We start from the raw sequence: 20,569 nt of genomic DNA on the forward strand, positions 1-20,569 counted from the left end.
CATGACCGACAAGCAGCCAAAGCCATTGGAGAGGGTCAGTTTTGTTTGAAAACACTCCCTCTCTCATGCCTTTGAGAGAGTAGCTTGATGCAGAAATGAAGGGTGTCTACTTCGCCTTTTGTGGTACGGGCCAATAGCAGTCAGGCAATACGTTTTCACCCGTTTGATGTTTAAAGAGCACGAGAGTATGTCATTCTGAAGGATTTGATCAGTCGACTAGCAGACACTTGATTAATGGAACTGATCCCTTTCGGTATGGGAGATCCCCTTCCGTCCCCTCCCCGTTCACTCCCGGGCCTTGTTTTCCGTCTTTGGGACGTGCAGAACGAATGACACAGATGTTGTTGGAGGAGACAGTCCCCGTCCCTCTCCTCCTCTCCCGCGCTCCCAGCATGGGGCCTGAAACTTGTTTTTCAATCATTGTTTCCGCCAACTTCTTTCCCAAAAGAGAAAAGCGAGGCGAGAAAGAGGAGGGAGAGAGCGGAGGGAGCGCTTAATAAAAGAGGGAGGGAAAGTAAATACAAAGCATTTGTGGAATATAAAGAAAAACATTCTTTATAACAATCTCCCAATAATTTAGCACTGCGAGGACTGTGGGGAGAAGGGTGGATCGGTCTTAGCCACAGTTAGGAAGTTGGGATGGTGTAGTGGAGGGTGCAGAGCCAGAGGAGAGGAGCTTTAAGTGAAGATGCAGGTGTCAGCATGGCTGCTGTGGGTGGCATGGCTGTGTACCTGGACCGAGGCGGCGCGCCATTGCCAATGCCAGTGCGCGTGCCTACCTGACGAGCAGGTGGAACAGAGGTCAGAGGGAAGAGGGCACCTTCGCCATCGTCTGGCACACCAGCGGGCATCACACAGGGAGAGGGCCCATCGCAGGAAAGGTAAAACCAATGGATTTTTTTGGGGGGGGGGATATAGCATTGTTATGAAACTTGATGTAAAATTGTGATGATTTCCTTTACTCGTAAACAGATTGTTTTGTTGAAGAATAATCACATAGTCATATACATTTATTCTAAATCTTTATATATAAAATAAATAAATAAATGTATTCAGAACCTAATGGTAATGTTATTCAGGATCGAATAGTTTCGGCAGCCGCTCTCTCGGCATATCAGCATGGGGTCCAAAGCATGAAATCAGAAAGACAGTGATAACTTGATAAAGTCTTTTTTCACTTCATGATTTTCACTTGTGGTCACTGTTGATTTAATTTACACGTGAAGAGTTTATTAAGTTTGCGTCACGGTACCGTATTGTGTTGTGTTGCGTTTACGTGACTATTTTGAAGTTTCACTGTTTAAAAAACTTTAGTTGATGTAGTTTATGGTATATTTGACCTTTTAGTGGATGGTTATCCAAGCAAACTTTGTGAATGATTTGTTGAATAGTTGATGTTGTTTGACTTTTGGAAAGTGATGAACAAGGGGGAAAATAGGTGCAGTTAAACTAATTTATTCTTCCTTTCCTATTCAATGAAAATAAATAAAAAATCCTCCCAACTGAGATATATATATATATATATATATATATATATATATATATATATATATATATATATATATAACACTTGTTACTTACTAAAAGCATGCTTTATTCCTTATTTGAGACAGTTTTGTATATAAATAATGCTATTAAAGGTCATACTCGGACTCTGTTAAGAAATTCAATTCAAAGAGAATTATTTATGAGTAAAATGTGCTGAAAAGTTACTCTAAGTGCTAAATCAGCCTGGGCTTCTTTTGCGATGCAGCTTTAATTCTGTGTTGTGGTATGCAGCCCCATAGTCCCTCAACATCTTTTGTTAGTCGCTGAAAGCTGGTGATCCAGAGGGCCATCAAGGCACTGCTCTCTGGATCAATATACGTGTCCATCAGTGTGGCTTGCTCTTTTAGGCCACACAATGGACAGTTCTCTAAACAACACTTTATTTATATGTGGCTTTCGAGAAAATGAACTGCCGCCGCCTCTGCTTTTCTCTCTTCTCTTTTCTTTTCGCTTTCTGTTTTCTCCTCACTCCGTCTCACCCCCTCAGCGACCGTATTTACACAGACTTAATAGTAATTGGAATTAGCAAGTGTTTCCCCTAAGGGGTTGTTTTAGTTCTACAGTAGCAGCTGTGCTTAACTTTCACTTTTGTAAACTTTCTTGATTCATTTTTATTTTGTCTTTTATCATATTCTTTAAGAATCTAAGCAACAAGTTTGATATTTAATGGAAAAAAAGTTTATTGTGTAACTTGCACATAACTGGTTCGTGGTAACTTTCTATTCTATTAAGTTTAACAATTTTTCTGATTTGTTCAGGAATATTTTGTGCTGGTTTTTCTTTTTTTACTGGCTCATATGAAATTTAGAGCAATTTATATTCTTTCTTTTTTTTAAGAGTAAGTTTTTCTTGGCTGTGAGGTCTAATGCTTTCCTGTTTATGCATGCTGTCATCAGAGACATTTGTTAGAAACCTTTATCACACAATTAATTACTGAATAGTGAAATCACTATCATACATAACCACCACCTTCCTAACAATAAAAGTTGTCTAGAAGTAGCCTAGGCCTAGTCGCCATGTAAAAAAAATAAATAAATAAAAAGTACGTAGCCTAGAATAAACTCTCGAAACGAACACTCCTCCGTTTCCCGTTTTTGGCCCAAAGTATGTGCCATTGTTTAAACATGTTGTCTTGAATTCAAACCCAAAACAAAACCAGAGGGCAAAAGCACGACTTCAGGAAACTGTAAGTCACATGTGTGTAGTTCAGGCTACCTCAGCAATTGTTAGAGGCATTAGTTATCGCTGGGTCGTCAGTTATCGGAGGTGTAAATCCACTCCGGTCATGTCATCAACTCCTCCTGAGTCCTGCTGCTGCTCGAGTCACCGGGGCGGGTCTCAATCCGGATGGCGCTCTGTTCAACACTCATACTGACTGAAACGACAGACTCACATGACTGGGATACCTGTAGAACTATTGCGTTTTTGTTGCGGATTTGTAACATAGTTAGAAGCCTAACAGCGATGCGTTTGGTTGTTTTCATAAACTGAATTCGACGTGACATGTAATATGACGAGACACTTAATCAGGCTCCTTTGGGTTCTGGGGATTTTTTATAATATTGAAGGTAAGCACCACTAACTGTTTCAGTGTGTAACTATCGTCTTGTTAGTGATGAAGAAATCCTGTAATTCTGACAGAATAGGCTATTTATTCATTTTACAACAACAAAAATCCATACGACCGATACGGATACTTATATTTTATGTTTCATTGTACAATAATTACCAGGCTATCTAGAAACGATCAGATTTATTTCCTAGTTGTGTAGGACAACAATAATAACTGAATTAGATTAAAGTATTTCTATATTATTTTTGCATTTTTTACGATGATATGTGTTACTCCCTTTAAGAACGAAGTTTATTATGCAAACAGTGGGCTATATAAATGTTACTATACCTTTCAACCCCATCATCTTATAAGAAAGTTAACATTTCAATAGCTATATTACTATTAATTTAGTTACATATGTTAAACGTATAAGGTAGCCAACGTCTAAATGTTACTCCAAATTTTAAGAAATGTTAATTGCATGCAAGGCGTCCAGAAGCCCTCTTAAGAGACTAACATATGCCTGTTTATAAACTACAAACTTTTTAAATTATATCTATTGTTTCCTTTAAACAGTCTCCAAGCCCATTTAGAAAGTCACAATATACTGTTAAAAGTGCAGGAATTCTTCTTTTTTCTTTTTTTTACATACTTCCAGTGTTTCTCCCAAATTCCTCCACAGTGAAAATGACATAGCAGGACTGTGGGACTGTGTTTCCTCTCTTTCAGGAAACTGCCCCATCAAAGACAATAGAAACTTTTAATAGCCAAACACATTTTTGCCAAGAATGTAGAGCTTGAATTCTCCATTGTGCATTTCATCCTAGTTTACTTCTGATGCATCAGGAACAGACTTAGCATACAGACTTGGGTTATTTCAGTTTATGTTTACCAACATCATTTATGTTTTTCAAATCAGATAGACAACAAGGACTTTTTTTTTTGTTTCAATGACACCCTCTCATGCCCATGTGATTGGCATGTTTTGGCGTGAGAGTACAAAGAGACATTGTAGGTCATTGTAAGTGGGCCAATAATAGCAGAGGGCCATTCCTGCACTTGGTGCACACAGGTGACGGATGTCCTGTTGGTCTATGACTTTGTTTATAAGTGCTGGGCTTTTGTTCCTCTCTAGAGTGGGAAAAACAGCCTCCGGCACTGACTCCGTACAGGAAATGTCTTTCCCTTACTCATCGCGGGGTCATCTGCCCATCCTAAACAAAAGAATTCAATGAGCTCTCAGGACTGGAATTTGTTCAATGTTTTTGTTTAGTGGATGTCACTGGTGTTTGATTCTCCATTTTCTGTCCTCCAGGTTCCAGGCTCGTTTCAGATAGCGGCCTACCCCGTATCGTCCACCATCCCTCTGATGTGGTGGTCCGGGTGGGCAGCCCGGCCACGCTATCCTGCAGGGCAGAGGGCAACCCTGAGCCCACCATTGAGTGGCTCAGAAATGGCCAACCACTTGATATAAACAAGATGGATGCGCAATCACAGCCTATCGTTTTACCAGAAGGAAGTTTGTTCTTCTTCAGCGTCGTCCCCGGCCGAAAGAGTCAGTCCCATGAAGCAGTGTATGCCTGCGTTGCTCGGAACAGCGTCGGGATTGCGACCAGCAGAAACGCCTCTCTTCATATAGCAGGTTTGAATCAGGACACTGCCAGCAGTGTGATGTTTCCTTATATTTAAAGGACAGTTCACCTGAAAATGAGTGAACTCATTGTCATGTTGTTCAAAATCTATATGCATTTCGTTGTTTTGTGGAACATGAACATAGACATTTTGACAAATGTCTTAGCATTGTTTTATTTTTTTTATAAATAAGTCAATGGGGTCCAAAAAAAAACATCTCCACGATCAGTTCCCACATAAACTCACTTGTTTGACCCCGATAACAATGAGTGACCTATCAAGACCTACTTAAATGCTCTGAAGGAACAAGAGGGTGAGGAAGCTTATTAAGATGTTCCATGAGATTACTGAAGATCAGATGTCAAAGTTTGCTTTCCTGCCCGAAACAAACAGAGCACTAATTGAGCTGTGACAGCATGCTGTGTTTGTAGCCCAAATAGATTCCTTGACAGGCCAGTTTACTCTGCATTCCACTGGATTGAAGCAGGACCTGATTGAGACATTAAATAAATTGTTGCACACAATGAATTTGCGTTTTGTTTACATCGATTCATCTGCTAGATAAACAAGCTACATCAGATGAGTTGACAATGGGCATTGATTACTAAAGCAAAAGGACGTTAATGAAGAAAAATATCTACAAGACATTTTCTCCCCCTGAAATGTAGCAACTGATTGTCAGAATTTCTGTTCGGTTTTTGACCACAAGTGGCAATTAGCATTTAGACTACCATTCAAATGTTTGGGGTCGGTAAGATTTTCGTTGGAGACCGTGATGCATTTCAGGATTCTTTGATAAATATAAAGTTCAAAAGAACAACATTTATTTGAAATAGGAATGTTTTGTAACTTTATAAAACTGTCATTTTTGCATCCTTGCTGAATAAAAGTATTAATTTCTTTTAAAAAATTAGATCTTACTGACCACAAACTTTTAAACAGTATTGCATGTTAACCTTTTAGCACTATATATAGCACTACAGAATATATTATATAGATAGATTTAGTTTAATTCACTCAAGGATATGTGAAACTCAGATCATTGTGATTGTGTTATTTTCAGCTCTGCGAGAGGAGTTCCGTGTGCAGCCCAGTGGCGTGGAGGTGGTGGTTGGTGAGGTTGCTGTGATGGATTGCAGCCCACCCGTGGGACATCCTGAGCCCAACGTCACCTGGAGGAAAGACGGGATCCCCATCAATAGCAGCAATGAACAATATAGTGTAATTTTGACATTGTTTTCAAATTTCTTGGGTTTGATTTGTCTGTTAATATCTTTTTCTTGAGAACTCTTCTTGGTATATGTCTGTAGAGGGCAGTATAACACAGAAAGTGAATCCTTAGTACCCTGAACAATGGTGTGTGTGCCTGGATCACAATATATTTCTGCTTATCGTCATATATAGGAACTGAATGGTAAACTGATCATTGCTCCAGCCCAGAAGAATGACTCTGGAGTTTACAGCTGTATAGCCTCAAACATAGTTGGAGTGAGGGAAAGCCGTGCCGCGCGACTGTCTGTATTAGGTGAGAACTGTCAATGTGCTTTAATGCAACATGATGTGATTTCTAAGACTCTAATTTAGTCAAATACATCTACACTTTGCTCTAAAATTTCAAAGACCCATGCTTCTGTTATTCTTCCTCAGCTAAGCCAATGTTATTGCGTAAACCAGAGGATGTCTCAGTGCAGCTTGGGGAGTCAGCACAGTTTTTCTGTGAGGCTGACGGAGACCCCATGCCTTCCGTAGAGTGGAGCCGAGACCAAGGACCTCTACCCAATGGCAGGTCAGACCCCTCATATTGGCCATCACAAACATGCTGGTTATTGATCTTTCCACATCATTTGAATGTAGTAACTGCAGGTTTTTATGAGGCTACAGTCATTTATTAAGCACTAAGAGTACAATAAATGAAAAATAATACATAAAATAATAAACAAACCTAGTCATTTCTTTTAAATAAACTGAATCATGTATAGCAGGGCCTTTTCCAACCCAAACTCTCAGCCAAGCCATCGACACCCTATATTAAATGTTCGATTTTTCCTGTAAAACTACATATCTTCCTTTACTAACATTAGCAAATATAATTGCTTTATGCTTAATTAGTGTTGACCTAGTTTTTAAATTAATTAGCCTACCTTTATGTCCTGGATTCAACCATAAGTTGGCACGAAATGGAAGTTGCGATAGTCTTTTCTTCCCTATTGTGACGTATATCCGAGTGAAATGGCTTCTTGAACAAGAAAAAATGAGGATTGATTGGATGGTTGTGGTTTGCTGTTGCTATGATCTAAAGTCTGTAAAAAAAGATGGACAACATGTCTTCACTTCCTTCCACTGTACAAAAATGAAGCCAAAATATCCCAGAAACGGTCACTGATGCTGATGTCATTTGGAGCCTGAGTCTGCGCAGTAGTGATCCTAGTATCAAGCTAGTAGTCAACCTAGTATCAAAAATCCTACTCCCACAGACTCAATAGCAAGCACAGCTGTCAATCATGACGTTACACTCCGCTTTTATATCATCAAATTAACTATAACCAAACTTGTTGGAAAAACAAACCCTTGAACATACACCAGCGTAATAAGAACTACCTAAAATGACAGAACACATCTTCGGAAAAACATTATTTGAAGTGTAATTTGACATTTTTTTTAGTTTGGCTTGCATTCTATTTGATTGCATTGAGAGGGTGGAGTTTATGACCTATATTGCAGCCAGCCACCAGGGGGCGATCAAAATGTTTTGGCTTCACTTTTCAGGACATGTGCGGCACACTACTGTGATCTCATGTGAATGACAGGTTGTCCCGCATTCACACCAGTAAACACGTCCTCAGAGAAAAGAGGGAGAAGTTATTTTGATTAAAGATTACGAGGGCACGTAATTTAATGATGTGCACAGATAAATAATTTTTCATAAACATTGCTATATTCCATAAAAATAAGAATTGTCCATTTGGATTTCATGACTTTTTATTCATAATCCATTTGTTAAAATTCTATGAATAAAATTAAATGTTTTATATTGTGCTGACACCAGTATTAACATAATACGTAATAGATTGTGAAATTACGATTCGCATCCCTAAGCTCTTTTTACACATTTGCCAGATATTTAATAAACCCAGACCACAGTCTGCAAATCCACTATGTGACGGCTCAGGACATGGGCAGGTACACCTGCACTGCAGAGAATAAGCTCGGGGTGTCTGTGGCCAGCGCACAGCTTCTTGTAGAGGGTAAGAATACAAGTAATCATTCAGTTAACAGCAGTCAATCACTTTTTTTCTTCAACCACTTCCCAGCATGCCATTTGTATTCCACTCACCCTGTCGAGATTAGTGATGTCTGGTTAATATATGTTGCAGATACTGGAAGCACTAGACTGCGAGATCTACACAAGGAGCTGTCGGCCTTACGTGTGAGCCTGGAGAACGTTACAGTTATGAGCACAGCCTCCAACATGTCTCAAGTCATGTGGAGGGTAATGCAGTTCAGCTCATCCCTGACCAAACATCCACCACACGTCAAATAATTGTGTTTTCTTAAGTAACTGTTTTCTCTTCTGTATGTAGTTGCAGTCGTCTATGTCACAGCCTCATTATCTTGAAGGCTTTGAGGTGCTGTATCGCTCTCTCCTGCCTGCCATCTCAGAGTGGACAGCTCAAAGGGTTCCTCAGCCTGGCCTTCACACCCATGTGGGACCTCTGAAGAGAGGCTACAAGTACGAGTTCAAAGTCCGACCCTACGGCGGGAGCCTGTACGGCAGGGAGAGCAACACCAGACACTTACGAGTGCCAGAGATAGGTGAGAATCTACAGTAAAAAAGTACTGTGGTGGAGCCATGGTACAAAGATGGCAATACCATGGTACAAAGATGGCAATACCATGCTGCTTTATTAATGATTATTATATTCATATACCATAGTATTTGCATGATACTTCAAACAATACCATAGTATTATCGTAGAACGTCCCAAAAAAACGATATTATTGTGGTTACTTAATATACCCTACATTGTTTACTTCTTATATCGTACGTATACTCTTTTGTACACTTATACATTCAAAAGTTTGAGGTCAGTAAGAATGTTTTTAAGGAAAATCATACTTTTACTTAGCAAAGACGCATTAATTAAATAAAAAGTGATAGTAAAGACATTTATAATGTTACAAAAGATTTCGGTTTCAAAGAAATGCTGTTCTTTTAAAACTTTCTGTTCATCAAAAAATCCTCAAATATATGTATCACACTTTCCATAATAATTTCCAATTTCCTCCAAATCAGCATATTAGAATGATTTCTGAAGGATTATGTGACACTGAAGACTTGGGGTGATGGCTGCTGAAATTTCAGCTTTGCTTCCAAGAAATAAATTACATTTTTAAATATGTTAAAATAGAAAATGGTTATTTTAAATTACAATAATATTTCACAACATTACTGTTTTAACTGTATTTTTTATATATACATGCATTGATATATTGTGTATATATATTTTTCAAATACATGTAGCATTGGCGAACATAAGAGACTACAGAATTAAAAACTATTGGACAATTAAAACCAAACTGTGTCACCTTGTGCCAAATGTAACCATGTGCCCTGTTGTCAGTTCCCAGCGCACCACCTCAGGATGTGTCCATAACAATGCCCACTGACCGTAATGACACCGCGCACCTCAGCTGGGATCCTCCCCCCCATGACGCTCACAATGGGATCATTCAGGGATATCAGGTATTACTTGCGGGCAGTCACTCATTGTGAAATCATTTTAAAGCTACTAATGCCCCGAGAGCCTTTCTCTCCAGCAGATATGGAGGAACATTTCTTGTTCCTAAAAATTAATTAATTTAATTAAACTTAATTGTTAATCAAAAGAAGCCTGGAAGCAGTTAGATAATGCCTCTTTTCAGCCTCAGACATTTCTAGACTCTATCAGATATAAAGTGACACGAACCTGCCAAAATCAGGTTCTTTCTTTTTACAGTATTTAGAGACACTTTTTTAAATTAGTCCAACATTCAGATTTTCTGACTAGAAAATTTATACATATTTTCCACTTATTTCTTTTTTGCTGTTTATACAAGCATTAGCAGGGAATGCTGCACAATTACATTTTTTTTAGCCACTGCTTTAGTCTGATATTATGGTATCATTGATATCAGACTGGCCTAAACGTCTCATAAATATGACAGATATATAGTATGTGTTGCAGCCTGCTTGTTAATGTTTTGCTATGCTGTTCTTTCTGACAGGTTTGGTGTGTGGAGTCTGAGGAACTGAAGTCTTTTAACTGGACAGTGGACAGTGGAACACACAGTATTGAGATCAGCACGCTGCAGCCCGGCAGGCTGTACTGGGTCACAGTGGCTGCCGTAAACGGGGCGGGAGTGGGGGTCCAGAGCGACCCTTACAAACTGCTCATAGGTAAGCTAATAAACTAACACTGAGGTATAATTTTAAATTGCAACCTACTCAGTATGTTACCTGTTGCTCTCTTTTTTCCCTCAGAGTCGAGGCAGGAGTCAGCACCGCATCAGACAGGCATACTCAGTATGTCTCATTTCCTTGCTGTGATTAAAGAGCCGGTATTCATTGGAAGCGCTGGCACCCTCCTGTGGTGTGTTTTGATGATTACTGCCCTGTTTTTGTACAGGAGACATGTCAGACCCGCCAACCTGGGAGGCAAAAGCTCAGGTAATCTATAATAAAGTCCCAATCTAAATCCTTGTTTTTAATTTACTTTACGCTCATAATCATACAATCATTATTCTCTCTTCCATTTATAGGCTTATATAGACTGGAAAGTGAAGATCTCATTATCAAACACAGGTAAAAAAAAAATTATAATAAAAAAAGAAGGTAAAGGTACAGTGACAACAATACTATTGAACTTTAAAATATACCACAGTACTAAACGATAACCATGTTAATATACCATGATACTTTAAAGAATACCATGGTACCTCAATAGTACATGTCCAAAAAACATAATATCGCAGTGGTACATTTCCCAAAAATACTATCTGTACAACTAAATTCCAGATAAGAAAAAGAATTATGCTCGCTTAATCACAATTATGACCAAAAAAAAGTCATACTAAAAGACATACTATAAGTCAGAATTGTGAGATAAGTCAAAATTATGACCAAAACTTGAAATTACGAGATAAAGTCATAATTATGAGTTAAAAAGTCATTATAATGATAAAATATGACATTGACTTTGTCATAATTACTACTTAGTGTTTCTTAATTTCGTCTTTTTATCTCATAATTTCGACTTCTCATAATTGACTTAATATCATAATTTCAACATTTTATGACTTTTTTTCTTAAAATATCAATTTATGTCATAATTATGCTTTTCTTATCTCACAATTCTAATTTACCAGAGCATGGCCTTTTTTTCCTTAAGTGGCAGAAATTGGCTTCCACAAGTAATTGAGTCACCATCCTTATTATTTCCCTTCTAGAATGGCGGCACCAGACTCTCCGTGGATCTCCAGCAGTGAACCCAAGCAGGGCCTTTGGACCCAGAAGCAGGAGAACTCTGGCTTCCGGAGGACCAGTAAGTCACAACTTCCCCTGAGTTTAAACTCGAAACTTGGATCACCAAAACACAACAACAACTTTAGCATCTTCTCAACTCTTTCCCCGCCTTTGACAGAATTTTCTGTCATTTTATGAGACAACGCTTCCCCGCCATTGACTGAATTTTCCGGCTTTCCGTGTTTTCACATTTATACAGTAGGGCGCGCTATTATGCAACTTCTGATAGAGAAGCTCTGGATCTAAACACATGCAAAAAAAGGAGCAGGAACGAGCTTTAAAAGCATTGCTTGTGCACGTTGTAGTCTTTGGGGGAAAAGGAGATTTTCTCAGCTTTCTGTTCAAAACGTAGCTTTTTTTATGAAACGTACCCACATTCAAGTGTTAATTAAAAAGAATGCATTTTGTTTAAAAGCAGAGGCTATGTTCTCTCTTTTGATAAATTTCATGTTCATATATTCATACAATAAAGTATTCTGGGGGCCATAGAAGTTTTGAATGAATGAATGAATGAATGAATAGCTTTATTGGTCACTAGTCACAAGTACCAGCGAAATTCCGCCATCAACCTGTCCATACAAACATACATACAATATGACAAGGGGGTAGACAAGACAGGAAGACAGAGCATTTTAGGAAAGAATACAGCATAACATGAGGAGAGGTGAGGAGAAAAAAAAGGGCCACCCCCAGACTACGCTCCTGTAAGGAGTCCAGTTTGGGAACAGTAAAAAACACCTCAGCAACATTGGCACATAATCAGTACACAACATGAACACACAAGACTTGCAACAGGGGAGGGTAGTTGGGTATGGAGGTAACCCAGCACAAACAAGCAGCCATCCGGTTCCTGCAGCCATTCTTCGGCGCTGGTCGGACCCGCCTGCCAGACTGGTGGTATGTAGCGTCGAAGGCGAGGGATGGGGGTATGGGGTGGTGATTGCATATCTGTATATATGTAGTGTGTGTATGTGTAGGCCTGGAAAGCCGCTGCGTCTGGCATCCTAATCTAGCCTCAGTCCGCAGGATGTCATTGCGAAACACAGCAATTGCTATGGAGACAGCCTTGATCAGGTCCCAGACAGAGTCAACAATCAGCAGGTGTCTGTGGGGGATGGGGGAAGGAACGCAAGAGCGTCACGCTGCAGTGCTCCACGGGGGGAGTTGTAGTTCCAGCAGCAGCCTCGGCCAAGGCCAGTGCTGGTTGAGGGGGGCCGAAAGCAGATAAGATTGGGGTTGTTTGGTCTTGGGACGAGTAGCTGCATTCAATTTACGCAGCCCCTGGTCCATTTTGGTCTCCGAAACGATCCATTTGCCTTTGCAAAGCTGTAAGCTTCTCCAAGATGTTATCCATATTTTGGTTCAAAGTCACCAAAGTCACAGTCTGAGTGCTGACAGCTCTGCCCACTGCTTCAATCATGACGGGCAGCCTTATGGGGTTTTGGACAGCTGTCACCGTCTTCTTAATTCCTCGATAAACCAGGGCAATGCCTAATCCAAACAGCAGAAAACCTGTTATCATGGTTCCGAATATGTAGATGTCTTCAATGTCCTCCACGGAAAGAGCCGCCAGACACACGACCCGCCACCTCTCCCACGCGTCCATCGTGTAGCCAGCTGCGAACGTTCCGGCAGGGCAGTCAGGTTCCCCCGAACCCAAGCTTCTCGTCGAGAAGATGGTGTCAATTGCGTTGAGAGACCAGTTGATCAAATCCATAATTTCTTAGTTTGGAGAACAGTGCAGAGAGAGTCTCTCAAAGTACAAATAGACTAGACGAGACGAGAGGAGCAAAGCAGGGGAGATAAGGGAGAGGAGGGTAAGAAAATGCGACCGCCTTCGTTGAGAGCAAAAGAAAATTAGAGCAAGTTTTGTGAAAATTATAAAAAATTCTGTCAGGGAAAGAGATTTAAATTCTGTCATTTACTCACCCTCATGTTGTTCCGAGCCTGTATGACTTACTTTCTTCTATGAAACACAAAAGAAGACGTTTTAAAGAATGTTCATGCTCCTCCGATACAGTGAAATTCTGATAACAAAATTAAAAAATGTCATAAAACTATTCCTTTTAGACTTTATTTATCTCATATCTTCATCTCACCATCCATGCACCCTCATCTACTCCTCTTTTTTGCCTTTCGTCATCTCTCTGGATGACAGATACATCCTCATGAGAACCTTCAAAGATGCCTGTCACCCCTAAAGTCACGACTCTGCTGAGTCCTCATCAACTCTAATTTCCGTTGACATCTTGGCACATTATGTAAATCTGTGTGATTTTTACCTCTGTACTGACAGCTCTGCCCATTACGGCTAAAAAGGAGCCTAACCCCCTGCGGTCAGCCGTCCCCATTGTACCAGACAATTGCGGCGTCTATGGCACCTTTTATGTGGATCTAACCGGCAATGGACTGAAGACGTTTAATAGTCCGGGTCGCTGTCCCAGAATGCCCCACGGCAACTCTCAACTGCATAACTCCGAGACTGTTCGCATCACCGAACCCGTCGTTAAAACCGCCGTTGTGAGGGAAGTGCAGGCATTGCCATGGAAACGTGCCCTCCCTTCCCAGCCCAACATGGGAGTTCTGAAGGAATCATGGGAGAAAAATTACAAGCGTGGTGAGACATCCTTACATTCACCGAGTCATTAACATTAATTTCGTCCAGCACTGACATGTTTGTCCACTTACAGAGCTGCACGCGGTGAAAAGTGTCCCATTAATGCCCGTGAATCAACACGCTCTGGCAGTGTGCAGTGTACCAAACAACCATCAGCAAAGATTCAGTCAGCACCCTGCAGGTTTGAACACTAGCATTTCTCATGTTTCTAATCCTTTGAATCTCAGAAGAAGTGTAGTGAAACGATCTCTTCTAAACTGATCTACATTCCCTCAGGTGGTGTATCTGAGCATGTGAAGCTGCCAAGTTCTCCACGTATCCTGCATTACTCCACCTCTCTGCAGCTGGTGGACATGTTACCCAGCCCTCCGCCTCTTCCAGTGGAGGACAACCACAGCCTCAGCTCAGAGGACGAGTGAGAATCACAAAATTTACATGTTCAGAGATTGGATTGCACTTTTTTTTTTAGCTCAACAGACATTTTAGTTATGTTGGTAAAACTTTATAATAGGGTTCAATTGGTTAAATTTTTGGTAATGCATTAGGTATCATCATCAACTAACAATTTTGTATATATACTGTATAGATATATATTACTCACCCTCAGACCACTCAAGGTGTCTTTTTACTTCAGTAGAAATCTAAAGAAGATTTTTAGCTGAAACCGTTGTCCTTGGTGATTGGTATAATGGAAGTCAACGTCAGCTACCATCACTTTGAGAGTAAAAAAAACAAACATATACAGGCAAAACAAAATTAATACCCGTGGCTCCTGACGATACATTGAGGTCTTATGAAGCGAAACTATCAATATGTGCAAGAAACTGAACATTATTTACTACATTATTACCTGTAATCCACAGCCTCTGCAAACTCTGCAAATCGACACAACTTAGACAATCATTTACTCACTAAACAGTTTGAGCTATTAAAATACATGGAGGACATAATTCAGATATTTGGTCTGGAAACAGTTTGATATAAGAGGTTTGCAGGTTGTCTAGGGAAATCAGAGCACAGTGTGTAACAACTTCTGAATCTATAAAGGAGAAATGAGATCACTTGGGTCTTTTTCTCAGCTGAAACATCTGAGAAGCTGTAAACTTCAAGCTTCCTGGAAAGTTCAGTGCACAGGAATATACTAGAACTTTACATTGTCTTTCTTCTCATTGTGGCTTCATAAATGATGATAAACTTCAGTGTTTCAGCATTCTGTCATAGCAGGATGTGAGTGGTGCTAAATCCCCACTGCCACAGAGCTCAATACTTATGTCCATTTCTCACAGACAACTTGAGGGGTTGCGCCCCTGCATGTCCGTAATGACAGTGTCTGTCTGTGACAATACTATGTCTTTATAGCGTGAGAAGAGAGAAGTCTACTACTGTCTCTCTCTGCTCTCAGACTAAAAGACTGGAAACCAATTTAGCCTGTATCTCAAATCTAATGGACAGGGAGGCAGAAGGGGAAATTGCCCACACTATTTATTAGAAGGTCTGTAAGTGAGAGGAAGTGTGTTTTAAATGCTGTAGGACACAAACAGGAAGTTTCTTCCGGCGGTGCAAACTAGCTAGCAGGAACGGACACAGAACTGCCCTCTCAGAAAGTCTCATACAAACACCTTATCATTTCTTATCACCTTAGCATTCCCTATCATTTCGAACTCGTGCAGGGGAAAAAAAGGATATCTTGAGCGTGAATTAGGAATATGTTCCCATGACTCAGTAATTTGTGGCCATATTTTATTCATTTGTTCCCTAGTTTTAGGTAAATTGTGGCCATGTTGTAAGCTACTAAGTTGTTCCCATGTTTTCATTTAGTTAAATCATTTCCACAATTTAACAAAAAAAGCTACAATTTAGTAAAACGTGGCCACAATCTATCTAAAACAAGGGAACAATTTTAATTTTAATTTATGACCACGATATCTTGTTCCCCCTGCATTTGAAATGCAGCTGACATGAACAATTAGTCTGCTATCTACACGTTTAATTATACTATAAAATCTTATAATTGAACATTTGCGTATGGTAAACGCCAAGCTAGCCGGTTAAATGGCTAACAGTATGCTAAGCCTACAGTACATGAAAAGTAAGCCCCCTAAAATAATAGAGAAATGTTTAATTTCACAATTTGTAGCTTTGGTTATATACTGTATTATTACATGTAATATAATTGAAAAGAAATGAAGCAATGCCAGAAATAGTAAGAGTAGTATGCTAGTATGAATTTAAACATGTATATCTGATCCCTCAGGTCGACCAGATCCACCAAGCTGACGGTCGACATCGGCTCTCAGCAGTCTGTGTGCGCTGCCTCTGGGCTCCAGGGTTTCACTATGTCCACTACGGGCTGTCCAACCCACCACAGCCCAGCCCAGCTCAGCCCGTCCTATAGCCACCTGTCCACTACCTCCTTCTGTCTCTCCACCGATGACTACCAGGACACCACGCTCAGTACTCAGGGCCACACTCAGTACATGGAGATCAGCCCTAAACCACAGGGACCGAGGTAAGAGTACACCTGAAAGAGCATTTATGTGAATAAAGTATCAAGACGAGGGCTGATTTTGATGTCTCCCATCAGTACGTCTCATCAGAGTTCTCCATCAATGCCCCGTCCGTTCTCTCCCACGCCCACGTTCGGTTACATCTGCGGGCCTGTCGACCAGGAGATGGATGATGAGCAGGGGTGCCAGCCGATCGGACTCAGGGGAGCCACCCTGAGAAGCACGCCCTCCTCCTGTTACAGCGAATGGGAGGGCTCGTTGTGGAACGGCTGGGGTTCGGTGTCCGAGAGCAACATGGCGAGCGCTCGAACGAGCATCATCAGCTCTTCTGACTGCTCGTTCATAAACGATGCGAACTTCGCCCGCGTCCTGGCTCTGACAGCCGAATCTATGAGCGGTACTTTATCAGGCAAGATATAACTCTCTTCAACCTCTGTAGAATTAGGTTGTTTTATTTATAGTCTCCACATGATTATTCAAGTATCAAGTTTGCTAACAGCAATACTGATGTAGTTGGCAGAAATGGCCACTAGGTGGAACAATCTGCTCGTGCAGTCGAGGTCTGTGGCTTTATCAGCAGGTCCACACAGATTCAGCACATGGAAGCTCTGCTCATTTCCACACAATTCGAATGGCCACTGTTTAAGTAGTGCATGATAAAATAAACTAAATTAAAAAAAACATTTGGGTGAAAATGTTGGCTAATCTTAATCAAGCTTTCAGGTACCCAGTAATAGTGTAGTACTCTCAGATCTCACATTTTACCTTGTTTAAACCTGTTCTGCAAATGTCTAATGGGCATACTTATAAGTTATTTATAAGTCTGGCTGCATTAGTTTCTAAAACTGATCATATTTCATGTTTTATTTGCTGCTCACCACCCTTTTTCAGTTTATTATTAATTTCTCAGCTCTGTAAGGCTGTACAGTTTTTTTGTGTGCCTCATTTGCATAGTCAACAAATAAGTATTATGTAAATATTCACTTCAATTCAGATCATAATTATGTATGAAGTAGCCTTAAAATATCACATTTAGTCACATTTAATATTCGAATACCATTGCATTGCATTGCATTAAATAACAAAATATCAACCCAAGTTGCTTTTATTCTATAGGAAGACAGCAAAAGCAAAATGGGTTTGAAATGATAAATGAAGATAAAATGCTTTCAAGTTGTCAAATTTTAATTGAACATATTCATAATTGTGATAAACTACACCAGCCTTCATCTAGAGACAAGTAGATTCAAACTAATTGCAAAAAAAAATGACTCAAAAAAGTTAGGTTAGTTCTGAGAAAAGCTTTTGCACTATTTTATTTAATGCAATCCCATTCAAACTATTAAAAGTGTCACTTAAGCACCTTTTGGGATCGTTGCATAACTTAATTGGAGAACTGTATTTCGGATGAGAATTCTCATTGTCAGATCACATTCACAAAGCACCGCAGCATTACGCTTCCCAATGAGACAGTGAAAAATAGCAGCCCTACTTTGGTACAATGAGAAATAATGGGATTTGAGGACCTGTCTGCAAATTGTCTGAACTCCCCCACCATCCTCTCTGAAGTTTCAGCAAATCAATCACGCCTTTCAAAAGAGAAACCTACAGGGACTTTCCTCTCTCCATTTGCTGATTGTTTCCCCCTTTCACTCTCTCCCTCTCTCTATCTGTCTTTCAATCTCCGTGAATGCATCAGGTTAAATGACTAGTGCATTGTAACCGACGGGTTCAGCAGCGATGTGCGTTATCATTCAGCGTTATTATGGTCAAATTGACTTGTGCGACTTTATACGTATTAACAGATTGCTTTTGGTTGTGTATATTGTACCTATGTGCATGTGTATGCATACATCTCCCTTGATTTCCTTTGTGATGTGTGTGCGATCGTGCATTTTCTGCAGATTTCTCCCCGCCTGCATCCCCCCTGAGTGTTCTGTTCCCCCCTCGAGAGTGTTTTGGAGAGGTGGAGCCGCTGCCCGTGTGGGACTGGAGCACGGCGTGGGTGGAGGAGCTGGAGGCCCAGTTCAAAGCCTCCAGAGAGACCAGAAGAACGGCCACATCTAGCAGACACTCGGGCATTGAGCACTGGAGAGGACATCTGGAGACCCCCTCGCACCGATGATCGACTTGTACACGCTTAAGGGTTGTTTATGGACTACATTTCCCTGCGTTCCTCAGGGCAACCCCCCTCCTTGTAGGGTTTGTAGCAAGGTCAATTAAATGGAAAAACACACTGCTGTAAGGTACAGTGTGTGCCGTGTACGCCACTTGTACAGTTGTACCACACCATAATAAAGACTATTGTACAGGACATTCATATTGGCATTCGAATAAATGTAAATAAACCAGTTTTATTTAATAAACCTCCACATACGCTTTTATAAATCAAATACGCTTTTATATGACAGAGTTATCTAAAATACACAGGAATTATTATACAAGATGTTTTGTATTTTATGATTCATTTTTATTATTCTTTCTTTAAATTTTATTTTGAAAAATGTTAGTCAAGTTTGCATTTAACCTGCTATATAATGGAACAATGTTAGCAACTTTAGATAGCTTTTTTTTATAAAGTTATTTTTTATTGATTATTGTTTTTGTTTTTTTGTATGAACATAGTTTTTTTCATTAAAAATATTGTTTTAGCTGTCATTTTTTAACGCACGTCAAATATTCCTCACACTCTGCACCACTAAAAAGTCACATTTTAGCTTATTTTATTTTTACTAATTGCCTTTAAAAGTTAATAAATGAGTATTTTATCGCAAGTATCGGCCTCTTGGATCACTGACATATGTTTGTGTTTGTGTTTGTTGCATTTGTGTCCTACTGTCTCGTAGTTAAAGGGTGCACAAGAGGTCTGTCAAGAGAACATGTACGGCCCTCCAGAGCTCTAATCCTCACCGCAAGCCAGAAGAACAAAATCAGACAACCCTAGACACCCACTGGACACACACACACACACACAGAAAACACAAGTGACCCTGGCACGACTGCAGAGGGATTATCGCTGGTCCCCTTCTCTCTCTCTCCCTACGGCCATATGCTTGGCACAAAACACACCTCCCCCATTACACACTTTTATGCATGTGCACACAAACACACCACTTGGATCTACAGCCTTGAATTCGTGTATGGCCAAAAAGGCATCTTTTTATAGCCTGCTGGTAATCCTTTGACCCAGTTTGCCATGCATGACCACACTAAAATGTTACCAACTTTTGCTTCTCTTGTTTCTATCTTTCATTTGTCACAGCAGAGCACCCCGCATTTGTCCCCAAGGATTATTTTTGCATGAAACAATTCGAGTTCCTTCATTAATGCAAATATAAAATGTCCTGTTTTATTGAAAAATAAATGTGCAAGAGACTAAACGTGAATCAAGGCAAAATTCTTTGCTTGGAAGTAAAATGAAGTTGTAATTTCTTGGAAATACCTTTTGCAGCGATATACTGTTAACATCCAGACGCCATCCACGCTGTTGAGAGTGACGTTTAGATGAATATGAACTGTAAATATGTGCTGCGCACTTTCCTCTAAATAACAAAATAAACAGACACACACACACTGTTATGATAGTTTGATTATAAAAGTATATTTGAGACTATACGTAGACTATACAGATCTGACTATGTGAGACTATAGTTTGAATTAATCCATTTTCTTTGCATGACACACTCCCAGTTTAAAACTAGATTAAAGTCACATCTCTTCAGCCAGGCATTCATATAATCCTACAGTTCAAACTACAATCCGGCCTCTAGCTCATAAATGCCAGAGGACAACTGGCCCCCGACTGAGCCTGGGTTCTCCCAAGGTTTTTTTCTCCATTAGGTCACCTGATGGAGTTTTAGGACACCATTAGGTCACTTGATGGAGTTTTTCGGTTCCTTGCCACTGTTGCCTTTGGCTTGCTCAGTTGGGGATATTTTGGGGATATTTAATTTAATTTTATCAATCAATAAATTCCTCTTGAAACAAACTTTGTTGTATTATTTTAATTTAATACTGTGAAGCTGCTTTGATACAATCTGTATTGTGAAAAGCGCTATACAAATATACTTGACTTGACTTGACTTGACATTACAGTACAGAATACAGTTGTGCTCAGAATTATTGGCACCCCTGGCAAACATGATCAA

At 40.0% G+C, this 20,569-nt stretch overlaps 1 protein-coding gene across 2 annotated transcripts; it reads left to right on the forward strand.

The window, feature by feature from the left end:
- The first annotated feature begins 473 nt into the window (after positions 1–473).
- On the forward strand, positions 474–19,801 carry robo4 (roundabout, axon guidance receptor, homolog 4). 2 transcript variants are annotated; one of them, XM_082157560.1, is made up of 19 exons: positions 474–881; positions 4,419–4,745; positions 5,799–5,956; positions 6,140–6,260; positions 6,383–6,521; positions 7,853–7,980; positions 8,110–8,225; positions 8,317–8,548; positions 9,358–9,479; positions 10,001–10,172; positions 10,257–10,442; positions 10,535–10,577; positions 11,222–11,316; positions 13,594–13,914; positions 13,988–14,095; positions 14,191–14,329; positions 16,169–16,423; positions 16,499–16,830; positions 18,326–19,801. In XM_082157560.1, the coding sequence occupies exons 1-19, from the start codon at positions 689–691 to the stop codon at positions 18,544–18,546; spliced, it is 3,408 nt and encodes a 1,135-aa protein (XP_082013686.1). In that variant the 5' UTR covers positions 474–688; the 3' UTR covers positions 18,547–19,801. The 2 variants fall into 2 exon arrangements, with proteins under 2 accessions (XP_082013686.1, XP_082013687.1); XM_082157561.1 differs by lacking the exon at positions 474–881 and adding an exon at positions 2,788–3,116.
- The last annotated feature ends 768 nt before the right edge of the window (positions 19,802–20,569 follow it).

The sequence above is a fragment of the Leuciscus leuciscus genome (genome assembly GCF_965113295.1).
Source record: "Leuciscus leuciscus genome assembly, chromosome: 24".
NCBI classification, from domain to species: Eukaryota; Metazoa; Chordata; class Actinopteri; order Cypriniformes; family Leuciscidae; genus Leuciscus; species Leuciscus leuciscus.